At 51.8% G+C, this 25,691-nt stretch overlaps 1 protein-coding gene across 6 annotated transcripts in view; it reads left to right on the top strand.

Moving 5' to 3' along the window:
* Positions 1-25,691, top strand: part of PLEC (plectin) — a 335,144-nt gene that overhangs the window by 12,681 nt on the left and 296,772 nt on the right. For 2 of the 6 annotated variants that reach the window (XM_075352755.1, XM_075352751.1), the window contains exon 1: positions 19,285-19,498. The exons of the other annotated variants lie outside the window; for them this stretch is intronic. In XM_075352755.1, coding sequence (XP_075208870.1) covers positions 19,408-19,498 — 91 coding nt within the window. In that variant the 5' untranslated portion in view covers positions 19,285-19,407. Of the gene's footprint in view, positions 1-19,284; positions 19,499-25,691 lie in introns of those variants that run through there. 6 annotated transcript variants of the gene reach the window in all.

Below are 25,691 nucleotides of genomic sequence, written 5' to 3'. Positions count from 1 at the left end.
CACCGCTCCTGCCTCCTGTGACCCCGCTCCTCCACCACCGCCCCTGCCTCCTGTGACCCCGCTCCTCCACCACCGCCCCTGCCTCCTGTGACCCCGCTCCTCCACCACCGCCCCTGCCTCCTGTGACCCCGCTCCTCCACCACCGCCCCTGCCTCCTGTGACCCCGCTCCTCCACCACCGCTCCTGCCTCCTGTGACCCCGCTCCTCCACCACTGCTCCTGCCTCCTATGACCCCGCTCCTCCACCGCCCCTTCCTCCTGTGACCCCGCTCCACCACCGCCCCTTCCTCCTGTGACCCCGCTCCACCACCGCCCCTGCCTCCTGTGACCCCGCTCCACCACCGCCCCTTCCTCCTGTGACCCCGCTCCACCACCGCCCCTGCCTCCTGTGACCCCGCTCCACCACCGCCCCTGCCTCCTGTGACCCCGCTCCACCACCGCCCCTGCCTCCTGTGACCCCGCTCCACCACCGGCCCTGCCTCCTGTGACCCCCGATCCACCACCGGCCCTGCCTCCTGTGACCCCGCTCCACCACCGGCCCTGCCTCCTGTGACCCCGCTCCACCACCGGCCCTGCCTCCTGTGACCCCCGATCCACCACCGGCCCTGCCTCCTGTGACCCTGCTCCACCACCGCTGCCATCTCCACCCGGTAAGATACCACCAGATTGTAAGACGTATCCCATTTTTCTTTTTTTTACCTTTTTTTTCTCTCTCTAAATTTGAGGTGTGTCTTATAAACTGAAATATACGGTGTGTTCTTGTAGTTTAATGTTTTTTGGATCAAATACATTTTAGGAGTTGATTTCCTTCTGTGAATAGATTGACATTTGTGCGGTGTCCTATGGCGTGAGATCGCATTCCGTATCTACTTTACATATGGAGAGTGTCGTGCGGTGGACACTGTCCCCCTGTGAGAGTCAGCTTAGGGCCAGCCGGTGAGGAGCGGGGGCATCGGCTATTTTATGGTGTAACCTCCATTGTGGGGTAGGGATTTATTTAGGGACAGGCTTGCTCCCTCCTGGCCGCTTCTGGTCGCAGACCCTGTAATTAGACTCGGGTGAGCGATATTGTCCTCTTCTTATTACCCAGGTGCTTGTTACCTAATACATTAGCTGATGGGATTGTGGATAGTGTTTTAATGGAGCTTAACCCCTTCAGGACCTGTGACGTAAGTTTACAACATGATTGGATAATAACCTATGACATAAGGTTACGTCATGGCGATCGCACAAGCGCAGGAGCAGCGCAGTCACCGCTAGGAGTAAGTCACACCCGAGCTCCGACTGTCACAGCCTGGGCAGTCCCCGCGCCGCCCCTGACCATTTAACCTCTAAATCAATAGCGATTGCTGCATTTTGGATGCTGGGAGTGGTATCGCACTGCAACGTGATCACAGGGCCCAATCGTTACCATGGTAACCTGAGGACAAATGACGACCTCCGTGTTACCTGACTACGGTGGCCTGCTAGACCATGCCAGGAGCATGATATGAGAGGGAGGTGATCTGTCAGTGTAATACTGATAGGTATAATGTATTATAATGCAATGACTTACACCTGCCATCAGACTAATAAAAGCTAATGTCCCATATAGGGACTTAAAAAAGGGAGAAAAAGTTGTAAACATGAAAAAAAAAAAGAAAATAAAGAACAAAAAAACCCTGAAAAAATATACCGATAAATACATATATTTATGTAATCCTGCGCTCCACGCTGAGACGTGTAAATGACGGAAAATCGTGATTCAGACAAAATTCACTGTAATGAGGCAGAGGGGGTCGCTGTGACCTCACGTCTGGCCTGTGGTCCGGCGGGGTCCATCTTTTTACAGGTCTTTTTAGACGTGCACAAAAGTGCGGTCATTAACAGTTTGGTCACCTTTGAAAAGACTGAGATCACTGAATAGAGGGCGAACAGAGTCCGGAGTAACTCTGCTGCCTCATTAGTGAAAGGATACGTCGCGGGTTTCACCTGAATCATGTATCTCGGAGATGTAAATGGAAACCCTGATGTAAGCGCTCAGCATAGAGCACAGGATAAATGTGACCTGATCCAAAATGTTCTATACCCCAAATCACTACCAAATAGGATTAACTCAACCCACAAAAACACCAGTCCCCACTCAGGTCCGCCATCTGGTAACTGAAATATAGGGTCTTCCATGTTACTGGTAGCACAAAGGCTCTAAAAAAACGAAAACCTGTCCTTCCAAAAAGCCCTCCTCCCTTTTGAGTCCCACAATGCGCCTAAAACACAGCATCCTCATGTTTGGCATTGTTGTAGTGAGGCGAGCCCGCTTAATTTATGGGCTGCAGGTTTCCAGGAGCACGAGCTGGGCACTACAATGTACTGGGCATTGCAAGGGCTTATTTGCAATTTTTAATCCACAACATTCACTGCATTTGACCTCATGGGTTTTTCCAGAGTCTGAATTGTCACTACACCCATAGATGAAGTCCCAGAGGGGTGTAATTTCCAAAATTTGGTCACTTGAGAGGGATTTTTTTCTGTTCTGGCAGTTAAGGGCTCTGCAAATCTGCGAGTCCGTAAACTATCCCAGGAAAATCTGTGCTCCAAATATCAAATGGCTCCTTCCCTCCCGAGCCCTGCGGTGCTGCCAAACAGTACAATACGGTCACATGTGGGGTATTGCCATATTTAGGAGAAACTGTATAACACATTATGGGGCTTTTTTTTTTTTTATACCTATTTCCTTGTGAAAATTGGAAATCTGGGGTTAAACAGATTCTTAGTAGTAAAAATGTAATTATTTTTTGTTTACCACCCAATAGTATAATATTTTGTGGCACACCTGTAGTGTCAATATGCTCACTGCACCCCTGTATGAACTCATTGGGGGAGTGCAGGTTGTAGAATGGGGTCACTTGTGGGGGTTTCAGCTGTTCTGGTCCCTCAAGGGCTCTGCCAATGTGATATGGCACCCGCCAACTATTCCAACTAAATCTGCCTCCAGTATGGCGCTCTGTCCCTTCTTCACTTTGTACTGCGCTTCATATGTTGTTTTCCACCACATATAGGGTACTGGCGTACTCAGGAGAAATTGCCCAATAAATTGTACGGTGCATTGTCTCCTGATACCACAGTGAAAATGAAAAATTTGTAACATTTTAGTGGGAAAAAGTAACATTTTTCATCTTTTTCCTTCCACATTGCTTTGGCTCCTGTGAAGCCCCTGAAGGGTTAATAATCTTCTTGGATGGGGTGTTGAGCAGTGTGAGGGGTGCAGTCTTTAGAAGGGGGTCACTTTTTGGTATTTGCTGTCACCTCGGCCTCTCAAAGTCACTTTACATGTGATGTGGTCTTAAAAAAAAAAAAAAAAAAAGGGTTTTGTAAATTTTCTTGGAAAAATGATAAATTGTTGATGAACTTTGACCCTTTCTAACGTCCTTTTTATAAAAAAATTACTCCAGCGCAGTTTTGGAAACAAAGTGGCGAGCGGGGGATGTGACGTATGAGCGACTGTGACACACATCTTTGGATTAAGGACAGGAAAATTCAAAGTTTGAAAATTGGGAAATTTTCAAATTTTTGGGCAAATTTTTAATAACATAAAGTGGAAAATGTTATGAAAAAACAGTCTCAAAAGCCCCGGGATCCGCTGAAGCGAGAGAGGTAAAATAACGCTGGTCATAAATGAAAAAATGGCCGGATCATGAAGGTGAAAACAGGCCGGGGGTGAAGGGGTTAGAATTTGACTTTAGAAGTCGAATTTTTGAGCTCTCGCCGTACTCCTGCTTCACTGTACACGTTATCCAGCTCCCGCCATGCTTCACTGTAGACATTATCGAGCTCCCGCCGTGCTTCACTGTAGACATTATCGAGCTCCCGCTGTGCTTCACTGTAGACGTTATTGAGCTCCCGCTGTGCTTCACTGTAGACATCACTGAACATCCACCATGCTTCACTGTAGACAACATCGAGCCCCCACCATGCTTCACTGTAGACATCACCAAGCCTCTGCCATGCTTCAATCTAGATATCACCAAGCCCCCCCTGTGGTTCGATGTAGACATCACCGAGCCTCCACCGTGCTTCACTGTAGACATCACCAAGCTCACACCATGCTTCACTGTGGACACCACCTAGTCCCTTCCGTGTAGACATCATCAAGCCCCCACTTTGCACAAGCTTTGCTGACTGTCATGGTGACATTGGTCTCTGTTCAGACTTCAGATTCAGACATACTGCCAGATGGTTTCTCAACACAGGCAGACTCGGTTGTCGACCTCCTATTTATGCTGGTTGAAACCTTCCACCCATGCCAGCTATAGTTTATTCAGTGTTGGTCAGGGAGGTGTGGTGTCCCAAGCTCTCTGGTAAAAGCTATGCTTTATTTGTGCTTATTGCATGGAGCAGTTGTGGTGTTTACTCCTGTTGTTTTGTGCTTCCTTCCTGCTCTTGTTTTTCCTCCTGAATCTCTTATTGTCTTTACCTTTTATGTGTGCTGTGTGGCAGTTTTGTTTTTTCCTTGCCTGTGTTTAGCTGTGGTTCTCAAGACACTCCTGTCCCCTCAGATCAGGACTGGTCAGGAGCAGGGCCAGGAAGGCGACTCAGGCCTCTCCACTGTCAGGTGTATCCATGAGAACAGGGATACCATAGGGACCCAAGTTTGAGGGACAGCTTAGGAGCCCCGGTTTGCCACTATCCTATAGTCATCGTGCCACCGCCGTGCTTCACTGTAGACACCACTGAGTCCCTGCCATGCTTCAGTACAGACATCACCGAGCACACTCCGTGCTGTACAGTAGACTTCTCTGAGCTCTCACCGTGCTTCATTTTGGGGATGGTGTTCTTTGCAGCAGATGCTTCTTCCTCCAGACTCCGCTGATCCATAAATCAGGAAAGTTTCAGTTTTGTTTCCTCGCTGCAGAGAACAGAATAACAGAACTTCTGGGCTTGTTTCTACGGTTCAGAGCAGATTGGTGGGGACTTTTCTTGTTCGTAGAGGTGACGTCTTGGAGTCCGGGCACAGAGAGCTCCAGTGTTTAGTAAGCGCCTTACTGTAGTAGCTGAGAACCCAGCGCCTGCTGGCATCAGATCTCACTGCTGCTTTTCTGTGGTCGTCTCTGGAGTGTTTGTCACCACCGGTCTCCTCCAGGGGGTGCAGCCGGTGACAGCCTCCTCTTTCTTCCTGTCCAGGTGGTGCAGCCGTTAGCAGCCTCCTCTTTCTTCCCGTCCAAGGGGCGCAGCCGGTGGCAGCCTCCTCGTTCTTCCCGTCCAGGTGGTGCAGCCGGTGGCAGCCTCCTCGTTCTTCCCGTCCAGGTGGTGCAGCCGGTGGCAGCCTCCTCGTTCTTCCCGTCCAGGTGTCGCAGCCGGTGGCAGCCTCCTCGTTCTTCCCGTTCAGGTGTCGCAGCCGGTGGCAGCCTCCTCGTTCTTCCCGTCCAGGGGGCGCAGCCGATGACGGCCTCCTCTTTCTTCCGTCCAGGTGGTGCAGCCGGTGGCAGTCTCCTCGTTCTTCCCGTCCAGGGGGCGCAGCCGGTGACGGCCTCCTCTTTCTTCCCGTCCAGGGGGCGCAGCCGATGACGGCCTCCTCTTTCTTCCGTCCAGGTGGTGCAGCCGGTGGCAGTCTCCTCGTTCTTCCCGTCCAGGGGGTGCAGCCGGTGGCAGCCTCCTGTTTCTTCCCGTCCAGGGGGCGCAGCCGGTGGCAGCCTCCTCGTTCTTCCCGTCCAGGGGGCGCAGCTGGTGGCAGCCTCCTCGTTCTTCCTGTCCAGGGGGCGCAGCTGCTGCTGCTCCTCTGTGACCATTCACTGCCGCTGGATTTCCTCACGTCCTTCTTGTTTGTACATCAGACTCTTCCTGTAACTTTTTGGCCCACTCACCTGACATCCCTGGAATATAAGTGATCTGGAGGCCACTGCCCATGAGATCTGGGCTGATCCCTCAGGATCTCTGCAGAATCTGCAGCGGGTTATAACAGCCAGAGGCTCCTCCAAGTGCTAAAGACGCGGATTGTGAAGGGGAAAACACCCTGAGACCCAGGAGTAAGGAAATGTGTCATCTTGTGGAGAATCTGGAGAAACCACCTGCTCTATTCCTTGTGCTCACAGATTTCAGTGGTTTCTCCATTTTCCTAATAAACTGAAGTGACACTGTGGGGTGCTGCTGGTTACACCTGTATACCGCCCCACAATGATATCTCTGCAGAGGACGCTCTCTGTCCCAGGGTCCGGCTTCTGCACGTCTTCTGGTATTTCACGTGGGTGAGGGTTGGATGCAGGATGATGGATCAGGACGCTCAGCCTCCCAATTATGGCACTGGGTGCAGTGCTGTCTTTGTCCAGCAGATGGCAGCATCATATCATCAGTCACCGTAGCTCTCCGCACCTTCTACATTGCTTCTTTTTTTATCACTCACCATATCTCTGGTTCATATCAGTGAATAGGAAAACAAAACGTTTACACCTGCAGGCTGAAAATGTGTCCTACTAACAGCTGAGGGTTTGTCACTATTGTATTGCAGTATAGACTAAGCGATAGCATCGGGGAACAGAACCGGAGTACAAAACGAAGAGGACCGGAGCATAAAACTAAGAGATAACACCGGAGAAAAGGACTGGAGCATAAAACTAAGAGATAGCACCGGGGAAAAGGACTGGAGCATAAAACTAAGAGATAGCACTGGGGAAAAGGACCAGAGCATAAAACTAAGAGATAGCACCGGAGAAAAGGACTGGAGCATAAAACTAAGAGATAGCACCGGAGAAAAGGACTGGAGCATAAAACTAAGAGATAGCACCGGGGAAAAGGACTGGAGCATAAAACTAAGAGATAGCACTGGGGAAAAGGACCAGAGCATAAAACTAAGAGATGGCACCGGAGAAAAGGACTGGAGCATAAAACTAAGAGATAGCACCGGGGAAAAGGACTGGAGCATAAAACTAAGAGATAGCACTGGGGAAAAGGACCGGAGCATAAAACTAAGAGATGGCACCAGGGAAAAGAACTGGAGCATAAAACTAAGATAGCACCGGGGAAAAGGACTGGGGCATAAAACTAAGAGATGGCACCGAAGAAAAGGACTGGAGCATAAAACTAAGAGATGGCACCGAAGAAAAGGACTGGAGCATAAAACTAAGATAGCACCGGGAAAAGGACTGGGGCATAAAACTAAGAGATCACACCGGAGAAAAGGACCGGAGCATAAAACTAAGAGATAGCACCGGGGAAAAGGACTGGAGCATAAAACTAAGAGATAGCACCGGGGAAAAGGACTAGGGCATAAAACTAAGAGATAGCACCGGGGAAAAGGACTAGGGCATAAAACTAAGAGATAGCACCGGGGAAAAGGACTAGGGCATAAAACTAAGAGATAGCACCGGGGAAAAGGACTAGGGCATAAAACTAAGAGATAGCACCGGGGAAAAGGACCGGATCATAAAACTAAGAGATGGCACCGAAGAAAAGGACTGGAGCATAAAACTAAGAGATAGCACCGGGGAAAAGGACTGGAGCATAAAACTAAGAGATGGCACCGAAGAAAAGGACCGGAGCATGAAACTAAGAGATGGCACTGGAGAAAAGGACTGGAGCATAAAACTAAGAGATAGCACCGGGGAAAAGGACTGGAGCATAAAACTAAGAGATGGCACCGAAGAAAAGGACCGGAGCATGAAACTAAGAGATGGCACTGGAGAAAAGGACTGGAGCATAAAACTAAGAGATAGCACCGGGGAAAAGGACTGGAGCATAAAACTAAGAGATGGCACCGAAGAAAAGGACCGGAGCATAAAACTAAGAGCACCGGGGAAAAGGACTGGAGCATAAAACTAAGTGCACCGGAGAAAAGGACTGCAGCATAAAACTAAGAGATAGCAGCGGGGAAAAGGACCGGAACATAAAACTAAGAGATAGCACCGGAGAAAAGGACCGGAGCATAAAACTAAGATAGCACCGGGGAAAAGGACTGGGGCATAAAACTAAGAGATGGCACCGGAGAAAAGGACTGGAGCATAAAACTAAGAGATAGCACCGGGGAAAAGGACTGGAGCATAAAACTAAGAGATAGCACTGGGGAAAAGGACTGGAGCATAAAACTAAGAGCACCGGAGAAAAGGACTGGAGCATAAAACTAAGATAGCACCGGGAAAAGGACTGGGGCATAAAACTAAGAGATCACACCGGAGAAAAGGACTGGAGCATAAAACTAAGAGATAGCACCGGAGAAAAGGACTGGAGCATAAAACTAAGAGATAGCACCGGGGAAAAGGACTGGAGCATAAAACTAAGAGCACCGGAGAAAAGGACCGGAGCATAAAACTAAGAGATAGCACTGGAGAAAAGGACTGGAGCATAAAACTAAGAGATAGCACCGGGGAAAAGGACTGGGGCATAAAACTAAGAGATCACACCGGAGAAAAGGACCGGAGCATAAAACTAAGAGAGCACCGGGGAAAAGGACTGGAGCATAAAACTAAGAGCACCGGAGAAAAGGACTGCAGCATAAAACTAAGAGATAGCACCGGGGAAAAGGACCGGAGCATAAAACTAAGAGATAGCACCGGGGAAAAGGACTGGAGCATAAAACTAAGAGATAGCACCGGGGAAAAGGACTGGAGCATAAATCTAAGAGATAGCACCGGAGAAAAGGACTGGAGCATAAAACTAAGAGATAGCACCGGGGAAAAGGACTGGAGCATAAAACTAAGAGATGGCACCAGGGAAAAGAACTGGAGCATAAAACTAAGAGATAGCACCGGAGAAAAGGACTGGAGCATAAAACTAAGAGATAGCACCGGGGAAAAGGACTGGAGCATAAAACTAAGAGATAGCACTGGGGAAAAGGACCGGAGCATAAAACTAAGATATAGCACCGGGGAAAAGGACTGGAGCATAAAACTAAGAGATCACACCGGAGAAAAGGACCGGAGCATAAAACTAAGAGAGCACCGGGGAAAAGGACTGGAGCATAAAACTAAGAGATCACACCGGAGAAAAGGACTGGAGCATAAATCTAAGAGATAGGACCGGAGAAAAGGACTGGAGCATAAAACTAAGAGCACCGGAGAAAAGGACCGGAGCATAAAACTAAGATATAGCACCGGGGAAAAGGACTGGAGCATAAAACTAAGAGATCACACCGGAGAAAAGGACCGGAGCATAAAACTAAGAGAGCACCGGGGAAAAGGACTGGAGCATAAAACTAAGAGATAGCACCGGAGAAAAGGACTGGAGCATAAATCTAAGAGATAGGACCGGAGAAAAGGACTGGAGCATAAAACTAAGAGCACCGGAGAAAAGGACCGGAGCATAAAACTAAGAGATAGCACCGGAGAAAAGGACTGGAGCATAAAACTAAGAGATAGCACCGGGGAAAAGGACTGGAGCATAAAACTAAGAGATAGCACCGGAGAAAAGGACTGGAGCATAAAACTAAGAGAGCACCGGGGAAAAGGACTGGAGCATAAAACTAAGAGCATCGGGGAAAAGGACTGGAGCATAAAACTAAGAGATGGCACCGGAGAAAAGGACTGGAGCATAAAACTAAGAGAGCACCGGGGAAAAGGACTGGAGCATAAAACTAAGAGCATCGGGGAAAAGGACTGGAGCATAAAACTAAGAGCATCGGGGAAAAGGACTGGAGCATAAAACTAAGAGATAGCACCGGAGAAAAGGACTGGAGCATAAAACTAAGAGATAGCACCGGGGAAAAGGACTGGAGCATAAAACTAAGAGATAGCACCGGGGAAAAGGACCGGAGCATAAAACTAAGATATAGCACCGGGGAAAAGGACTGGAGCATAAATCTAAGAGATAGCACCGGAGAAAAGGACTGGAGCATAAAACTAAGAGCACCGGAGAAAAGGACCGGAGCATAAAACTAAGAGATAGCACCGGAGAAAAGGACTGGAGCATAAAACTAAGAGATAGCACCGGGGAAAAGGACTGGAGCATAAAACTAAGAGATAGGACCGGAGAAAAGGACTGGAGCATAAAACTAAGAGATAGGACCGGAGAAAAGGACTGGAGCATAAAACTAAGAGATAGCACCGGAGAAAAGGACTGGAGCATAAAACTAAGAGATAGCACTGGAGAAAAGGACCGGAGCATAAAACTAAGAGATAGGACCGGAGCATAAAACTAAGAGATAGCACCGGAGAAAAGGACCGGAGCATAAAACTAAGAGATAGCACCGGAGAAAAGGACCGGAGCATAAAACTAAGAGATAGCACCGGAGAAAAGGACCGGAGCATAAAACTAAGAGATAGCACCGGAGAAAAGGACTGGAGCATAAAACTAAGAGATAGCAACGGAGAAAAGGACTGGAGCATAAAACTAAGAGATAGCAACGGAGAAAAGGACTGGGGCATAAAAGTAAGAGTTAGCAACGGAGAAAAGGACTGGGGCATAAAAGTAAGAGCCTGCAGAGTCAGTGCGGTGCTTTCATCCCTGGCTCCTTCCATTATAGTATCAGGTGCAGATACTCTCCGTCAGTCACTGACCAGCTTCACCTGCTCTGGAACTGTCATGGTTAAATTTAAAGGGCCAAGTACCCTGTATAAAGAGCTAGTCACAGGAAGTGTCTGTATCTGATGAGTCAGTTTGTGTCTGTGCTGCCTGTGACTTGTTTCCCACAAACACAGGTCTCGGGGGACAGAGGGGGTCACTGGCAGAGGCTGTATCGTGGGAGGAAGACAAAGTACTACAAAACACGCTACTGATCAGAGCTGAAATCACGGGAACATGCTAAAATGTCAGAACCCAGGTCCTCAGGCATGCTGACTGTTTGAATAACACAATGACTGCAGCAGCAGAATAGTGAGTGCAGCTCTGGAGTATAATCCAGGATATAGCTCTGTAGCCTGAGGTGGCTAATAACAGGGATTATTATACGGTATAATAATGTTATTTCTGTCTCTGGCATATTCTGCAGCACTGTACACATGAACGGATATGCTCAGGAAACTAATATCAGAAGAGGGATAAACTCACAAAACAGATATGATCAGGAGATGGACATGCTCTGAGGGTGGATATGATCAGGAGATGGACATGCTCTGAGGGTGGATATAATCAGGAGATGGACATGCTCTGAGGGTGGATATAATCAGGAGATGGACATGCTCTGAGGGTGGATATGATCAGGAGATGGACATGGTCTGAGGGTGGATATGATCAGGAGATGGACATGCTCTGAGGGTGGATATGATCAGGAGATGGACATGCTCTGAGGGTGGATATGATCAGGAGATGGACATGCTCTGAGGGTGGATATGATCAGGAGATGGACATGCTCTGAGGGTGGATATGATCAGGAGATGGACATGCTCTGAGGGTGGATATGATCAGGAGATGGACATGCTCTGAGGGTGGATATGATCAGGAGATGGACATGCTCTGAGGGTGGATATGATCAGGAGATGGACATGCTCTGAGGGGGGATATGATCAGGAGATGGACATGCTCTGAGGGGGGATATGATCAGAAGATGGACATGCTCTGAGGGGGGATATGATCAGAAGATGGACATGCTCTGAGGGTGGATATGATCAGAAGATGGACATGCTCTGAGGGTGGATATGATCAGGAGATGGACATGCTCTCAGGGTGGATATGATCAGGAGATGGACATGCTCTGAGGGTGGATATGATCAGGAGATGGATATGCTCTGAGGGTGGATATGATCAGGAGATGGATATGCTCTGAGGGTGGATATAATCAGGAGATGGACATGCTCTGAGGGTGGATATAATCAGGAGATGGACATGCTCTGAGGGTGGATATGATCAGGAGATGGACATGGTCTGAGGGTGGATATGATCAGGAGATGGACATGCTCTGAGGGTGGATATGATCAGGAGATGGACATGCTCTGAGGGTGGATATGATCAGGAGATGGACATGCTCTGAGGGTGGATATGATCAGGAGATGGACATGCTCTGAGGGTGGATATGATCAGGAGATGGACATGCTCTGAGGGTGGATATGATCAGGAGATGGACATGCTCTGAGGGTGGATATGATCAGGAGATGGACATGCTCTGAGGGTGGATATGATCAGGAGATGGACATGCTCTGAGGGGGGATATGATCAGGAGATGGACATGCTCTGAGGGGGGATATGATCAGAAGATGGACATGCTCTGAGGGGGGATATGATCAGAAGATGGACATGCTCTGAGGGTGGATATGATCAGAAGATGGACATGCTCTGAGGGTGGATATGATCAGGAGATGGACATGCTCTCAGGGTGGATATGATCAGGAGATGGACATGCTCTGAGGGTGGATATGATCAGGAGATGGATATGCTCTGAGGGTGGATATGATCAGGAGATGGATATGCTCTGAGGGTGGATATGATCAGGAGATGGATATGCTCTGAGGGGGGATATGATCAGGAGATGGACATGCTCTGAGGGGGGATATGATCAGGAGATGGACATGCTCTGAGGGTGGAAATGATCAGGAGATATGATCAGGAGATGGACATGATCTGAGGGTGGATATGATCAGGAGATATGATCAGGAGATGGACATGATCTGAGGGTGGAAATGATCAGGAGATATGATCAGGAGATGGACATGATCTGAGGGTGGAAATGATCAAGAGATATGATCAGGAGATGGACATGATCTGAGGGGGGATATGATCAGGAGATGGACATGCTCTGAGGGTGGAAATGATCAGGAGATATGATCAGGAGATGGACATGATCTGAGGGTGAATATGATCAGGAGATATGATCAGGAGATGGACATGATCTGAGGGTGGATATGATCAGGAGATATGATCAGGAGATGGACATGATCTGAGGGTGGATATGATCAGGAGATATGATCAGGAGATGGACATGCTCTGAGGGTGGATATGATCAGGAGATATGATCAGGAGATGGACATGCTCTGAGGGTGGATATGATCAGGAGATATGATCAGGAGATGGACATGCTCTGAGGGTGGATATGATCAGGAGATTTGATCAGGAGATGGACATGCTCTGAGGGTGGATATGATCAGGAGATATGATCAGGAGATGGACATGCTCTGAGGGTGGATATGATCAGGAGATTTGATCAGGAGATGGACATGCTCTGAGGGTGGATATGATCAGGAGATTTGATCAGGAGATGGACATGCTCTGAGGGTGGACATGCTCAGGAAGTGAATGCTCCTATAGGATATATATTTATTTTCGCGGGGTGGGGGGGCTGTGGTGTTGCTGTATACAGGTTGTCTGTGTTGTGTGGGGCTCTGGTCACAGTCGGTGAGGCTCGAGAATGAGAACTATGTCACATCTCGCTCTACCAGTTTGTTGTAGAAAACCTGTCTATTCCCAGTGTGTGGCATCTGTGCAGCCTCTGGCCACATTCACAGAGACACTGAACTTATCACCCCCTTACAGAAAGAAAGGTTAGTACTCGTGTAATTTTCTAACCGGCTCTATGTGCGGGGAGTCTCCAGCTACCCCGTCCTCATCAATGAGAGGACAACACCAGGAAGGAGGAGCGGTGGAGCTGGAGAAATCTCAGGACGGAGGCGTCCCTGATCTGCACATGGTGGAAAATGGAAGCATCATTATCATGTAGTCTGAGCCCTACGCAGGTATATTCTGTCGCTGAGGTTATTAAAGACGTCTGAGGAAGGTTTTGCCACTGAATGTACAAATCATCAAGATCCGCTGCTGGCAGCTCCTGCGTGATCACCGACCAATGACGTCCCAGATGTGATTAAATCCAGACGTCGGCATCCTGTGATCTCCATCATTCCACCTCTTCATAATGTAAGCCAACCAGGGACCAGCCATAGGTCGTCATTCCTGGCACTGTACCCAGCTCATCCCGATTGCCCTGGTGCGGTGGCAATCTGGGTAATATAAGGGGTTAATGACAGCTCACAGCTGCCACTCAGCCCTAGATTAGTAATGACAGGCGGCTGAGACCCCTGATTTACTAATCTGTAAGTGAAAATAAACACAAACACCGAAAAAATCCTTTACTTGAAATAAAATACAAAGAAAAACCACCCTTTCTCCAATTTGTTAACCTGAAACACCCAGTTCTGATATAATCCACACGAGGTCTCAACAGTCCCAGCTCTGCTACATACTGAAGTGACAGCGCACAGGCACAGAACATGACCACCTGCTGTGGCTTCAGGCAGAGACTAACCTCAGGTGACCTCATTGAACTCAGTGACCTCACCGCAGGTGAACTGAGTTCAATCAGTCCTCCATCTCCTGGCAGAAAACCACGTGTGTTCTTTTTCTTTTGCTAAGAGATACAGATATGGTGCTGAGGTCAGTTTACCTGAAGTCACAGGTGAGATACCGTGGGGGCCTCCAGCTGTGACCGCAGATAAACTGAGTGACGTCACTGCTCACAGCTACGGCTCAGTCTCTACCTGAAGCCACAGCAGGCGGTTATGTTCTGTGCCCGCTCGCTGCAACTTTAGGATGTAGCATAGACGGGATCATTGTGGGACCTCATGTGGATTACTTCGGAACTGGGTGTTTGAGGGTTAATAAAGTGGTGAAAGAGGGCGGGTTTTCTTTGCATTTTATTTGAAATAAAGGATTTTTTCTATGTTTTGTGTTTTATTTGTTTTCACTTACATATTAGTATTGGGGGGGTCTCATAAATCCGTTCCTATTACTCATATAGGGTTTAGTGGGAGCGGTCATTAACCCCTGTTATTACCCCGATTGCCACTGCACTAGGGCAATCGGGATGAGATGGGTAAAGTGCCGGGATTGTCACATCTAATAGATGTGACAGTTCTGGGCAGCTGCAGGCTGCTATTCTTAGGCTGGAGAGGGGCCAATAACCATGGGTCTCCTCAGCCTGAGAATATCAGCCCCCAGCTGTCTACTTTATCATGGCTGAGTATCAAAATGGGTGGGACGGTATGCTGTTTTGTTTTTTTTTAAATCATTTTTAAAAAAGCCGCATAAGGTCCCTCTTATTTTGACACACTGCCAAGATAAGCACACGGCTGGGGCTGTAGCCTGTAGCCGTATGCTTTATCTGTGCTGTGTATCACTATATTTTTACACTATCTGTACACAGACATCATGTGTGATTCTAACCAGTCACAGACGCTGTCACACTGAGTGGGGACGCGGTCTGACTGCAGCCAAAGAGAGACGCTGGGACGGCCGGGGGACGGGGGAAGCAGTGAATATGTATGAGAGATAATGAGCGGACTCGGAAGAAGCATTATAGCCGCGCTGGGGACTCGGTAAGTGTAGCGCTCCTGCTTTATTCCTAATTTTTGTTATTTTTCTTTTCTTTTTTTATCCGGAGTTCCCAGAAAATTTTACACTTCATGTTCCCCCATCACTAATAATCCGAGAACAAGATATAGGTCGTTCTAATAAGCCTGGCGCCAGATATACAGTGTAAACCCAGAGTGTCCCTCACTGCTGATAATTCTCCACACGGTGTATGCTATATACTCACTGCTGATAATTCTGCACACGGTGTATGCTATATACTCCCTGCTGATAATTCTGCACACGGTGTATACTATATACTCACTGCTGATAATTCTCCACACGGTGTATGCTATATACTCACTGCTGATAATTCTGCACACGGTGTATGCTATATACTCACTGCTGATAATTCTCCACACGGTGTATGCTATATACTCACTGCTGTTAATTCTGCACACGGTGTATGCTATATACTCACTGCTGATAATTCTCCACACGGTGTATGCTATATACTCACTGCTGATAATTCTGCACACGGTGTATGCTATATACGCACTGCTGATAATTCTGCACACGGTGTATGCTATATACTCCCTGCTGATAATTCTGCACACAGTGTATACTATATACTCACTGCTGATAATTCTGCACACGGTGTATGCTATATACTCCCTGCTGATAATTCTGCACACAGTGTATACTATATACTCACTGCTGATAATTCTGCACACGGTGTATGCTATATACGCACTGCTGATAATTCTGCACACGGTGTATGCTATATACGCACTGCTGATAATTCTGCACACGGTGTATGCTATATACTCCCTGCTGATAATTCTGCACACGGTGTATACTATATACTCACTGCTGATAATTCTGCACACGGTGTATGCTATATACTCACTGCTGATAATTCTGCACACGGTGTATGCTATATACGCACTGCTGATAATTCTGCACACGGTGTATGCTATATACTCACCGCTGATAATTCTGCACACGGTGTATGCTATATACTCACTGCTGAGGATTCTGCACACGGTGTATGCTATATACTCACTGCTGATAATTCTGCACACGGTGTATGCTATATACTCACTGCTGATAATTCTGCACATGGTGTATGCTATATACTCACTGCTGATAATTCTGCACACGGTGTATGCTATATACTCACTGCTGATAATTCTGCACACAGTGTACGCTATATACTCACTGCTGATAATTCTGCACACGGTGTATGCTATATACTCACTGCTGATAATTCTGCACACGGTGTATACTATATACTCACTGCTGATAATTCTGCACACGGTGTATGCTATATACTCACTGCTGATAATTCTGCACACGGTGTATACTATATACGGTACTCACTGCTGAGGATTCTGCACACGGTGTATGCTATATACTCACTGCTGAGGATTCTGCACACGGTGTATGCTATATACTCACTGCTGATAATTCTGCACACGGTGTATGCTATATACTCACTGCTGATAATTCTGCACACAGTGTACGCTATATACTCACTGCTGATAATTCTGCACACGGTGTATGCTATATACTCACTGCTGATAATTCTGCACACGGTGTATACTATATACTCACTGCTGATAATTCTGCACACGGTGTATGCTATATACTCACTGCTGATAATTCTGCACACGGTGTATACTATATACGGTACTCACTGCTGAGGATTCTGCACACGGTGTATGCTATATACTCACTGCTGAGGATTCTGCACACGGTGTATGCTATATACTCACTGCTGATAATTCTGCACACAGTGTATACTATATACTCACTGCTGATAATTATGCACACGGTGTATGCTATATACTCCCTGCTGATAATTCTGCACACAGTGTATACTATATACTCACTGCTGATAATTCTGCACACGGTGTATGCTATATACGCACTGCTGATAATTCTGCACACGGTGTATGCTATATACGCACTGCTGATAATTCTGCACACGGTGTATGCTATATACTCCCTGCTGATAATTCTGCACACGGTGTATACTATATACTCACTGCTGATAATTCTGCACACGGTGTATGCTATATACTCACTGCTGATAATTCTGCACACGGTGTATGCTATATACGCACTGCTGATAATTCTGCACACGGTGTATGCTATATACTCACTGCTGATAATTCTGCACACGGTGTATGCTATATACTCACTGCTGAGGATTCTGCACACGGTGTATGCTATATACTCACTGCTGATAATTCTGCACACGGTGTATGCTATATACTCACTGCTGATAATTCTGCACATGGTGTATGCTATATACTCACTGCTGATAATTCTGCACACGGTGTATGCTATATACTCACTGCTGATAATTCTGCACACAGTGTACGCTATATACTCACTGCTGATAATTCTGCACACGGTGTATGCTATATACTCACTGCTGATAATTCTGCACACGGTGTATACTATATACTCACTGCTGATAATTCTGCACACGGTGTATGCTATATACTCACTGCTGATAATTCTGCACACGGTGTATACTATATACGGTACTCACTGCTGAGGATTCTGCACACGGTGTATGCTATATACTCACTGCTGAGGATTCTGCACACTGTGTATGCTATATACTCACTGCTGATAATTCTGCACACGGTGTATGCTATATACTCACTGCTGATAATTCTGCACACGGTGTATGCTATATACTCACTGCTGATAATTCTGCACACGGTGTATGCTATATACTCACTGCTGATAACTCTGCACACGGTGTATGCTATATACTCACTGCTGATAATTCTGCACACGGTGTATGCTATATACTCACTGCTGATAATTCTGCACACGGTGTATGCTATATACTCACTGCTGATAATTCTGCACACGGTGAATGCTATATACTCCCTGCTGATAATTCTGCACACGGTGTATGCTATGTACTCACTGCAGATAATTCTGCACACGGTGTATGCTATATACCAGTAGCAGGTATGTTTGTGATCGGTGTGTGCCTCGTTGCCTTCTCCTGGCACTGGGTGGGCACTGGGTGGGCACCGTTGTACCCTCCGGCTGTTGCTCTGGGCGGTTTCTTGCCTTTTTGTGGATTTGCAGTGATTTCAGTAGAAGTCTATGGAGAAATATCACAGTCCATCTGCATAGAGCGGCGTTACACCAGTGCACTGACTGCACAGCATGTGTCCTGGGGCGGTATGACTGTGCCTTTAAAATGAAGTGCAAGCTCTTGTGTTGTGCCATGTGGGGGGTAAGACTCATAAAATGTACAGAGTGTCAGGACCGGAGGCAGGTGCTGGAAAGGACACGTAGGAGGTGTCTGATGCATGGGGCGCACTGCTGCAGCTGCCGGCCTGTGCCTTTAAGAGGTAGGGCCTGAGGAGTGACCCTGCTGTGGGGTTTGGCTCAGCTTGGATTTTTGGGATCTGACTGAGCATGGGTATGTGAGAGAGGGCCAGAGAGCTGAAGAGACAGCTGTGACTGGGGCGAGACTCCGAGGAAGGGCAAACAGGCGCCAACCGCAGGGTACAAGAGCCCAGACACTTACCAGGGGCGCAGAGGAAAGGCAGGGGGTGCAGAGGAAACCAGGGGGTGCAGAGGAAAGGCAGGGGGTGCAGAGGAAACCAGGGGGTGCAGAGGAAAGGCGGGGGGCAGAGGAAAGGCAGGGGGGCAGAGGAAAGGCAGGGGGCACAGAGGAAACCAGGGGTGCAGAGGAAAGGCAGGGGGCACAGAGGAAACCAGGGGTGTCAGGGGGCACAGAGAGAAGAGAAGGCAGGGGGTGCAGAGTAAAGGCAGCGGTGTCAGGGGGCGCAGAGAGGAAGGTTGGGGTGTCAGGGGGCGCAGAGAGGAAGGTTGGGGTGTCAGGGGGCGCAGAGAGGAAGGTTGGGGTGTCAGGGGGCGCAGAGAGGAAGGTTGGGGTGTCAGGGGGCGCAGAGAGGAAGGTTGGGGTGTCAGGGGGCGCAGAGAGGAAGGTTGGGGTGTCAGGGGGCGCAGAGAGGAAGGTTGGGGTGTCAGGGGGCGCAGAGAGGAAGGTTGGGGTGTCAGGGGATACAGAGAGGAAGGTTGGGGTGTCAGGTGGCGGAGAGGAAAGACGGGTGTCAGAGGGCGCAGAGAGGAAGGCAGGGTAGTAGCGGGTACATAGGGAAAGCAGAGCTCCAGGGGGTGCAGGGGCAGAGCAGAGTTACCGGACTCCTGTGCTTTGGGGGTCCCAGCCATGGCCAGCTTCCAGTTGCCGCAGTTGCCCTCTAATGCAGAGGAGCAGGACTTTATCCGGGCGTATGAGGATGTGCGGGAGAAGTATAAAGGTACCGTCTGTATTCACCTTCTCTGTCATTGCTGTGGATTGTAGGTGCTTTCCCTGTCAGGGGTCAATGGCTGCTGGGTCAGCGCCGGGCAGTCACTCCGGTGAGGTCTGGGCCGGTCCGACCTGCGGAGCACAGGGGGGGGGGGGTGCAGCAGGTTCTGATCTCACCTGAGTCACCTCTCATCCGTCAGGTGAATAATAGCGCAGTGCGCCGTGTGACAGGCAGTGTGAGTGGATGTGCTGGGACTTGTAGTTCCCCCATAGGCAACCTGTGGGGATTCTGGTCCGTGGTTCCTAGCGGATGTGTGACGTATCCTGACATTCGGTGACAGATTTGACTGTTCTGCTCCCACCCCCATCAGAGTCCCAGCCAGGAACTGGGAGCCAGACGCCGAAAACCTGGAAGGAAACAGAAATAGCTCCCGCTACTGGACTGGAAGAGGCGTCAGCGGGGAGCGGCGGGGCTCAACACAGGGGGGCGGCGGGGCTCAACACAGGGGGGGCGGCGGGGCTCAACACAGGGGGGGCGGCGGGGCTCAACACAGGGGGGGCGGCGAGGCTCAACACAGGGGGGGCGGCGGGGCTCAACACAGGGGGGGCGGCGGGGGCTCAACACAGGGGGGGCGGCGGGGCTCAACACAGGGGGGGCGGCGGGGCTCAACACAGGGGGGGCGGCGGGGCTCAACACAGGGGGGGCGGCGGGGCTCAACACAGGGGGGGCGGCGGGGCTCAACACAGGGGGGGCGGCGGGGCTCAACACAGGGGGGGCGGCGGGGCTCAACACAGGGGGGGCGGCGGGGCTCAACACAGGGGGGGCGGCGGGGGCTCAACACAGGGGGGGCGGCGGGGCTCAACACAGGGGGGGCGGCGGGGCTCAACACAGGGGGGGCGGCGGGGCTCAACACAGGGGGGGCGGCGGGGCTCAACACAGGGGGGGCGGCGGGGCTCAACACAGGGGGGGCGGCGGGGCTCAACACAGGGCGGGCGGCGGGGCTCAACACAGGGGGGGCGGCGGGGCTCAACATTGGGGGGCGGCGGGGCTCAACACAGGGGGGCACCCACCCCAAAATCATGGAACCCTGAGCCAAAGACACACAGTGTATAAACTGTACAGTCAGGACATTGGGAGTGATGGCAGCGTCACAGCGGATGATGGGAGCGATGGCAGCGTCACAGGGGATGATGGGAGCGATGGCAGCGTCACAGGGGATGATGGGAGTGATGGCAGCGTCACAGGGGATGATGGGAGCGATGGCAGCGTCACAGGGGATGATGGGAGTGATGGCAGCGTCACAGGGGATGATGGGAGTGATGGCAGCGTCACAGGGGATGATGGGAGCGATGGCAGCGTCACAGGGGATGATGGGAGTGATGGCAGCGTTACAGGGATGATGGGAGTGATGGCAGCGTTACAGGGGATGATGGGAGCGATGGCAGCGTCACAGGGGATGATGGGAGTGATGGCAGCGTCACAGGGGATGATGGGAGTGATGGCAGCGTTACAGGGGATGATGGGAGCGATGGCAGCGTCACAGGGGATGATGGGACCGATGGCAGCGTCACAGGGATGATGGGAGTGATGGCAGCGTCACAGGGGATGATGGGAGTGATGGCAGCGTCACAGGGGATGATGGGAGTGATGGCAGCGTCACAGGGGATGATGGGAGTGATGGCAGCGTCACAGGGATGATGAGAGTGATGGCAGCGTCACAGGGGATGATGGGAGTGATGGCAGCGTCACAGGGGATGATGGGAGTGATGGCAGCGTCACAGGGGATGATGGGAGCGATGGCAGCGTCACAGGGGATGATGGGAGCGATGGCAGCGTCACAGGGATGATGGGAGCGATGGCAGCGTCACAGGGATGATGGGAGTGATGGCAGCGTCACAGGGCATGATGGGAGTGATGGCAGCGTCACAGGGGATGATGGGAGTGATGGCAGCGTCACAGGGGATGATGGGAGTGATGGCAGCGTCACGGGATGATGGGAGTGATGGCAGCGTCACAGGGATGATGGGAGTGATGGCAGCGTCACAGGGGATGATGGGAGTGATGGCAGCGTCACAGGGGATGATGGGAGTGATGGCAGCGTCACAGGGGATGATGGGAGTGATGGCAGCGTCACAGGGATGATGGGAGTGATGGCAGCGTCACAGGGATGATGGGAGCGATGGCAGCGTCACAGCGGATGATGGGAGTGATGGCAGCGTCACAGCGGATGATGGGAGCGATGGCAGCGTCACAGCGGATGATGGGAGTGATGGCAGCGTCACAGGGATGTGGGAGTGATGGCAGCGTCACAGGGATGATGGGAGCGATGGCAGCGTCACAGCGGATGATGGGAGTGATGGCAGCGTCACAGCGGATGATGGGAGTGATGGCAGCGTCACAGCGGATGATGGGAGCGATGGCAGCGTCACAGCGGATGATGGGAGCGATGGCAGCGTCACAGGGGATGATGAGAGTGATGGCAGCGTCACAGGGGATGATGAGAGTGATGGCAGCGTCACAGGGATGATGGGAGCGATGGCAGCGTCACAGCGGATGATGGGAGCGATGGCAGCGTCACAGGGATGATGGGAGCGATGGCAGCGTCACAGCGTATGATGGGAGCGATGGCAGCGTCACAGCGGATGATGGGAGTGATGGCAGCGTCACAGCGGATGATGGGATTGATGGCAGCGTCACAGGGGATGATGGGAGCGATGGCAGCGTCACAGCGGATGATGGGAGCGATGGCAGCGTCACAGGGATGATGGGAGCGATGGCAGCGTCACAGCGGATGATGGGAGCGATGGCAGCGTCACAGGGATGATGGGAGCGATGGCAGCGTCACAGGGGATGATGGGAGTGATGGCAGCGTCACAGGGGATGATGGGAGTGATGGCAGCGTCACAGGGATGATGGGAGCGATGGCAGCGTCACAGGGGATGATGGGAGCGATGGCAGCGTCACAGGGGATGATGGGAGTGATGGCAGCGTCACAGGGGATGATGGGAGTGATGGCAGCGTCACAGGGGATGATGGGAGCGATGGCAGCGTCACGGGATGATGGGAGCGATGGCAGCGTCACAGGGATGTGGGAGTGATGGCAGCGTCACAGGGATGATGGGAGCGATGGCAGCGTCACAGGGATGATGGGAGTGATGGCAGCGTCACAGGGATGATGGGAGCGATGGCAGCGTCACAGGGGATGATGGGAGCGATGGCAGCGTCACAGGGATGATGGGAGTGATGGCAGCGTCACAGGGATGATGGGAGTGATGGCAGCGTCACAGGGGATGATGGGAGTGATGGCAGCGTCACAGCGGATGATGGGAGTGATGGCAGCGTCACAGGGGATGATGGGAGTGATGGCAGCGTCACAGCGGATGATGGGAGCGATGGCAGCGTCACAGCGGATGATGGGAGCGATGGCAGCGTCACAGGGGATGATGGGAGTGATGGCAGCGTCACAGGGATGATGGGAGTGATGGCAGCGTCACAGGGGATGATGGGAGTGATGGCAGCGTCACAGGGGATGATGGGAGTGATGGCAGCGTCACAGGGGATGATGGGAGTGATGGCAGCGTCACAGGGATGATGGGAGTGATGGCAGCGTCACAGGGGATGATGGGAGCGATGGCAGCGTCACAGGGGATGATGGGAGCGATGGCAGCGTCACAGGTGATGATGGGAGCGATGGCAGCGTCACAGGGGATGATGGGAGCGATGGCAGCGTCACAGCGGATGATGGGAGCGATGGCAGCGTCACAGCGGATGATGGGAGTGATGGCAGCGTCACAGGGATGATGGGAGTGATGGCAGCGTCACAGGGGATGATGGGAGCGATGGCAGCGTCACAGGGGATGATGGGAGCGATGGCAGCGTCACAGGGATGATGGGAGCGATGGCAGCGTCACAGGGGATGATGGGAGCGATGGCAGCGTCACAGGGGATGATGGGAGCGATGGCAGCGTCACAGGGGATGATGAGAGTGATGGCAGCGTCACAGGGGATGATGAGAGTGATGGCAGCGTCACAGGGGATGATGGGAGTGATGGCAGCGTCACAGGGGATGATGGGAGTGATGGCAGCGTCACAGGGGATGATGGGAGCGATGGCAGCGTCACAGGGATGATGGGAGCGATGGCAGCGTCACAGGGATGATGGGAGCGATGGCAGCGTCACAGGGATGATGGGAGTGATGGCAGCGTCACAGGGGATGATGGGAGTGATGGCAGCGTCACAGCGGATGATGGGAGCGATGGCAGCGTCACAGGGGATGATGGGAGTGATGGCAGCGTCACAGCGGATGATGGGAGCGATGGCAGCGTCACAGCGGATGATGGGAGCGATGGCAGCGTCACAGGGGATGATGGGAGCGATGGCAGCGTCACAGGGGATGATGGGAGCGATGGCAGCGTCACAGCGGATGATGGGAGCGATGGCAGCGTCACAGCGGATGATGGGAGCGATGGCAGCGTCACAGCGAATGATGAGAGCGATGGCAGCGTCACAGCGGATGATGAGAGCGATGGCAGCGTCACAGCGGATGATGAGAGCAATGGCAGCGTCACAGGGGATGATGGGAGTGATGGCAGTCTTGGGACTGACCCCTCCCCCCCCTCCAATCAAAGCGTCTGATGTGATGGGACTAATGTCGGTTTGTGTACAGCGCTTCAGACTATGTGGGTGCCATATACAGTAGTGATTGTGCTGCCCTGGTTTCAGGAGCCGGTTTTCTTGGCCCGGGGCTCCGGGACTCGGCACAGATTTCTGACATTTTTGCTGGTATGGGGTGAGGGATGGCGGGTTTTTGAGTGAAGCGGTAAAAAGGGGTCCGTCACTCAGGTGATCGCTGGTGGTCTCTTTAGCGGGACCCCTCCTCCATCTCGGGTCGGGGGTAGAGAAACGTAAGACGGTGTTCACATCTTGTGCGGTGTTTATTAATGCAAAATAAAAGCGGCTTTTTATATACACAGTAAAAGCTGCGAGGACGGAAACCTCCCGCCTGGAAAACTGCCGCGTCCTCTGTATCTGCCGCCTGGAAAACCGCCGCGTCCTCTGTATCTGCCGCCTGGAAAACCGCCACGTCCTCTGTATCTGCCCCCTGGAAAACCGCCGCGTCCTCTGTATCTGTATGGGAGTCTCCTGTGCGTCCTGGACCTGTGGGGTCGGGGGTCTCCTCTGCGTCCTGGACCTGCGGGGTCGGGGGTCTCCTCTGCGTCCTGGACCTGCGGGGTCGGGAGTCTCCTCTGCGTCCTGGACCTGCGGGGTCGGGAGTCTCCTCTGCGTCCTGGACCTGCGGGGTCGGGAGTCTCCTCTGCGTCCTGGACCTGCGGGGTCGGGAGTCTCCTCTGCGTCCTGGGCCTGCGGGGTCGGGAGTCTCCTCTGCGGCCTGGACCTGCGGGGTCGGGGGTCTCCTCTGCGTCCAGGACCTGCGGGGTCGGGAGTCTCCTCTGCGTCCTGGACCTGCGGGGTCGGGGGTCTCCTCTGCATCCTGGACCTGCGGGGTCTCCTCTGCGTCCTGGACCTGCGGGGTCGGGAGTCTCCTCTGCGTCCAGGACCTGCAGGGTCGGGAGTCTCCTCTGCGTCCTGGGCCTGCGGGGTCGGGGGTCTTCTCTGCGTCCTGGACCTGCGGGGTCGGGAGTCTCCTCTGCGTCCTGGACCTGCGGGGTCGGGAGTCTCCTCTGCGTCCTGGACCTGCGGGGTCGGGAGTCTCCTCTGCGTCCTGGACCTGCGTGGTCGGGAGTCTCCTCTGCGTCCTGGACCTGCGGGGTCTGGAGTCTTCTCTGCGTCCTGGACCTGCGGGGTCGGGGGTCTTCTCTGCGTCCTGGACCTGCGGGGTCGGGAGTCTCCTCTGCGTCCTGGACCTGCGTGGTCGGGAGTCTCCTCTGCGTCCTGGGCCTGCGGGGTCGGGGGTCTCCTCTGCGTTCTGGACCTGCGGGGTCGGGAGTCTCCTCTGCGTCCTGGACCTGCGTGGTCGGGAGTCTTCTCTGCGTCCAGGACCTGCGGGGTCTGGAGTCTTCTCTGCGTCCTGGACCTGCGGGGTCTGGAGTCTTCTCTGCGTCCTGGACCTGCGGGGTCGGGGGTCTCCTCTGCGTGCTGGACCTGCGGGGTCTGGAGTCTCCTCTGCGTCCTGGACCTGCGGGGTCTGGAGTCTCCTCTGCGTGCTGGACCTGCGGGGTCTGGAGTCTTCTCTGCGTCCTGG

This window comes from Anomaloglossus baeobatrachus, chromosome 6 (assembly GCF_048569485.1).
Source record: "Anomaloglossus baeobatrachus isolate aAnoBae1 chromosome 6, aAnoBae1.hap1, whole genome shotgun sequence".
Taxonomy (NCBI): domain Eukaryota; kingdom Metazoa; phylum Chordata; class Amphibia; order Anura; family Aromobatidae; genus Anomaloglossus; species Anomaloglossus baeobatrachus.
This window is presented reverse-complemented; position numbering and strand designations above follow the sequence as displayed.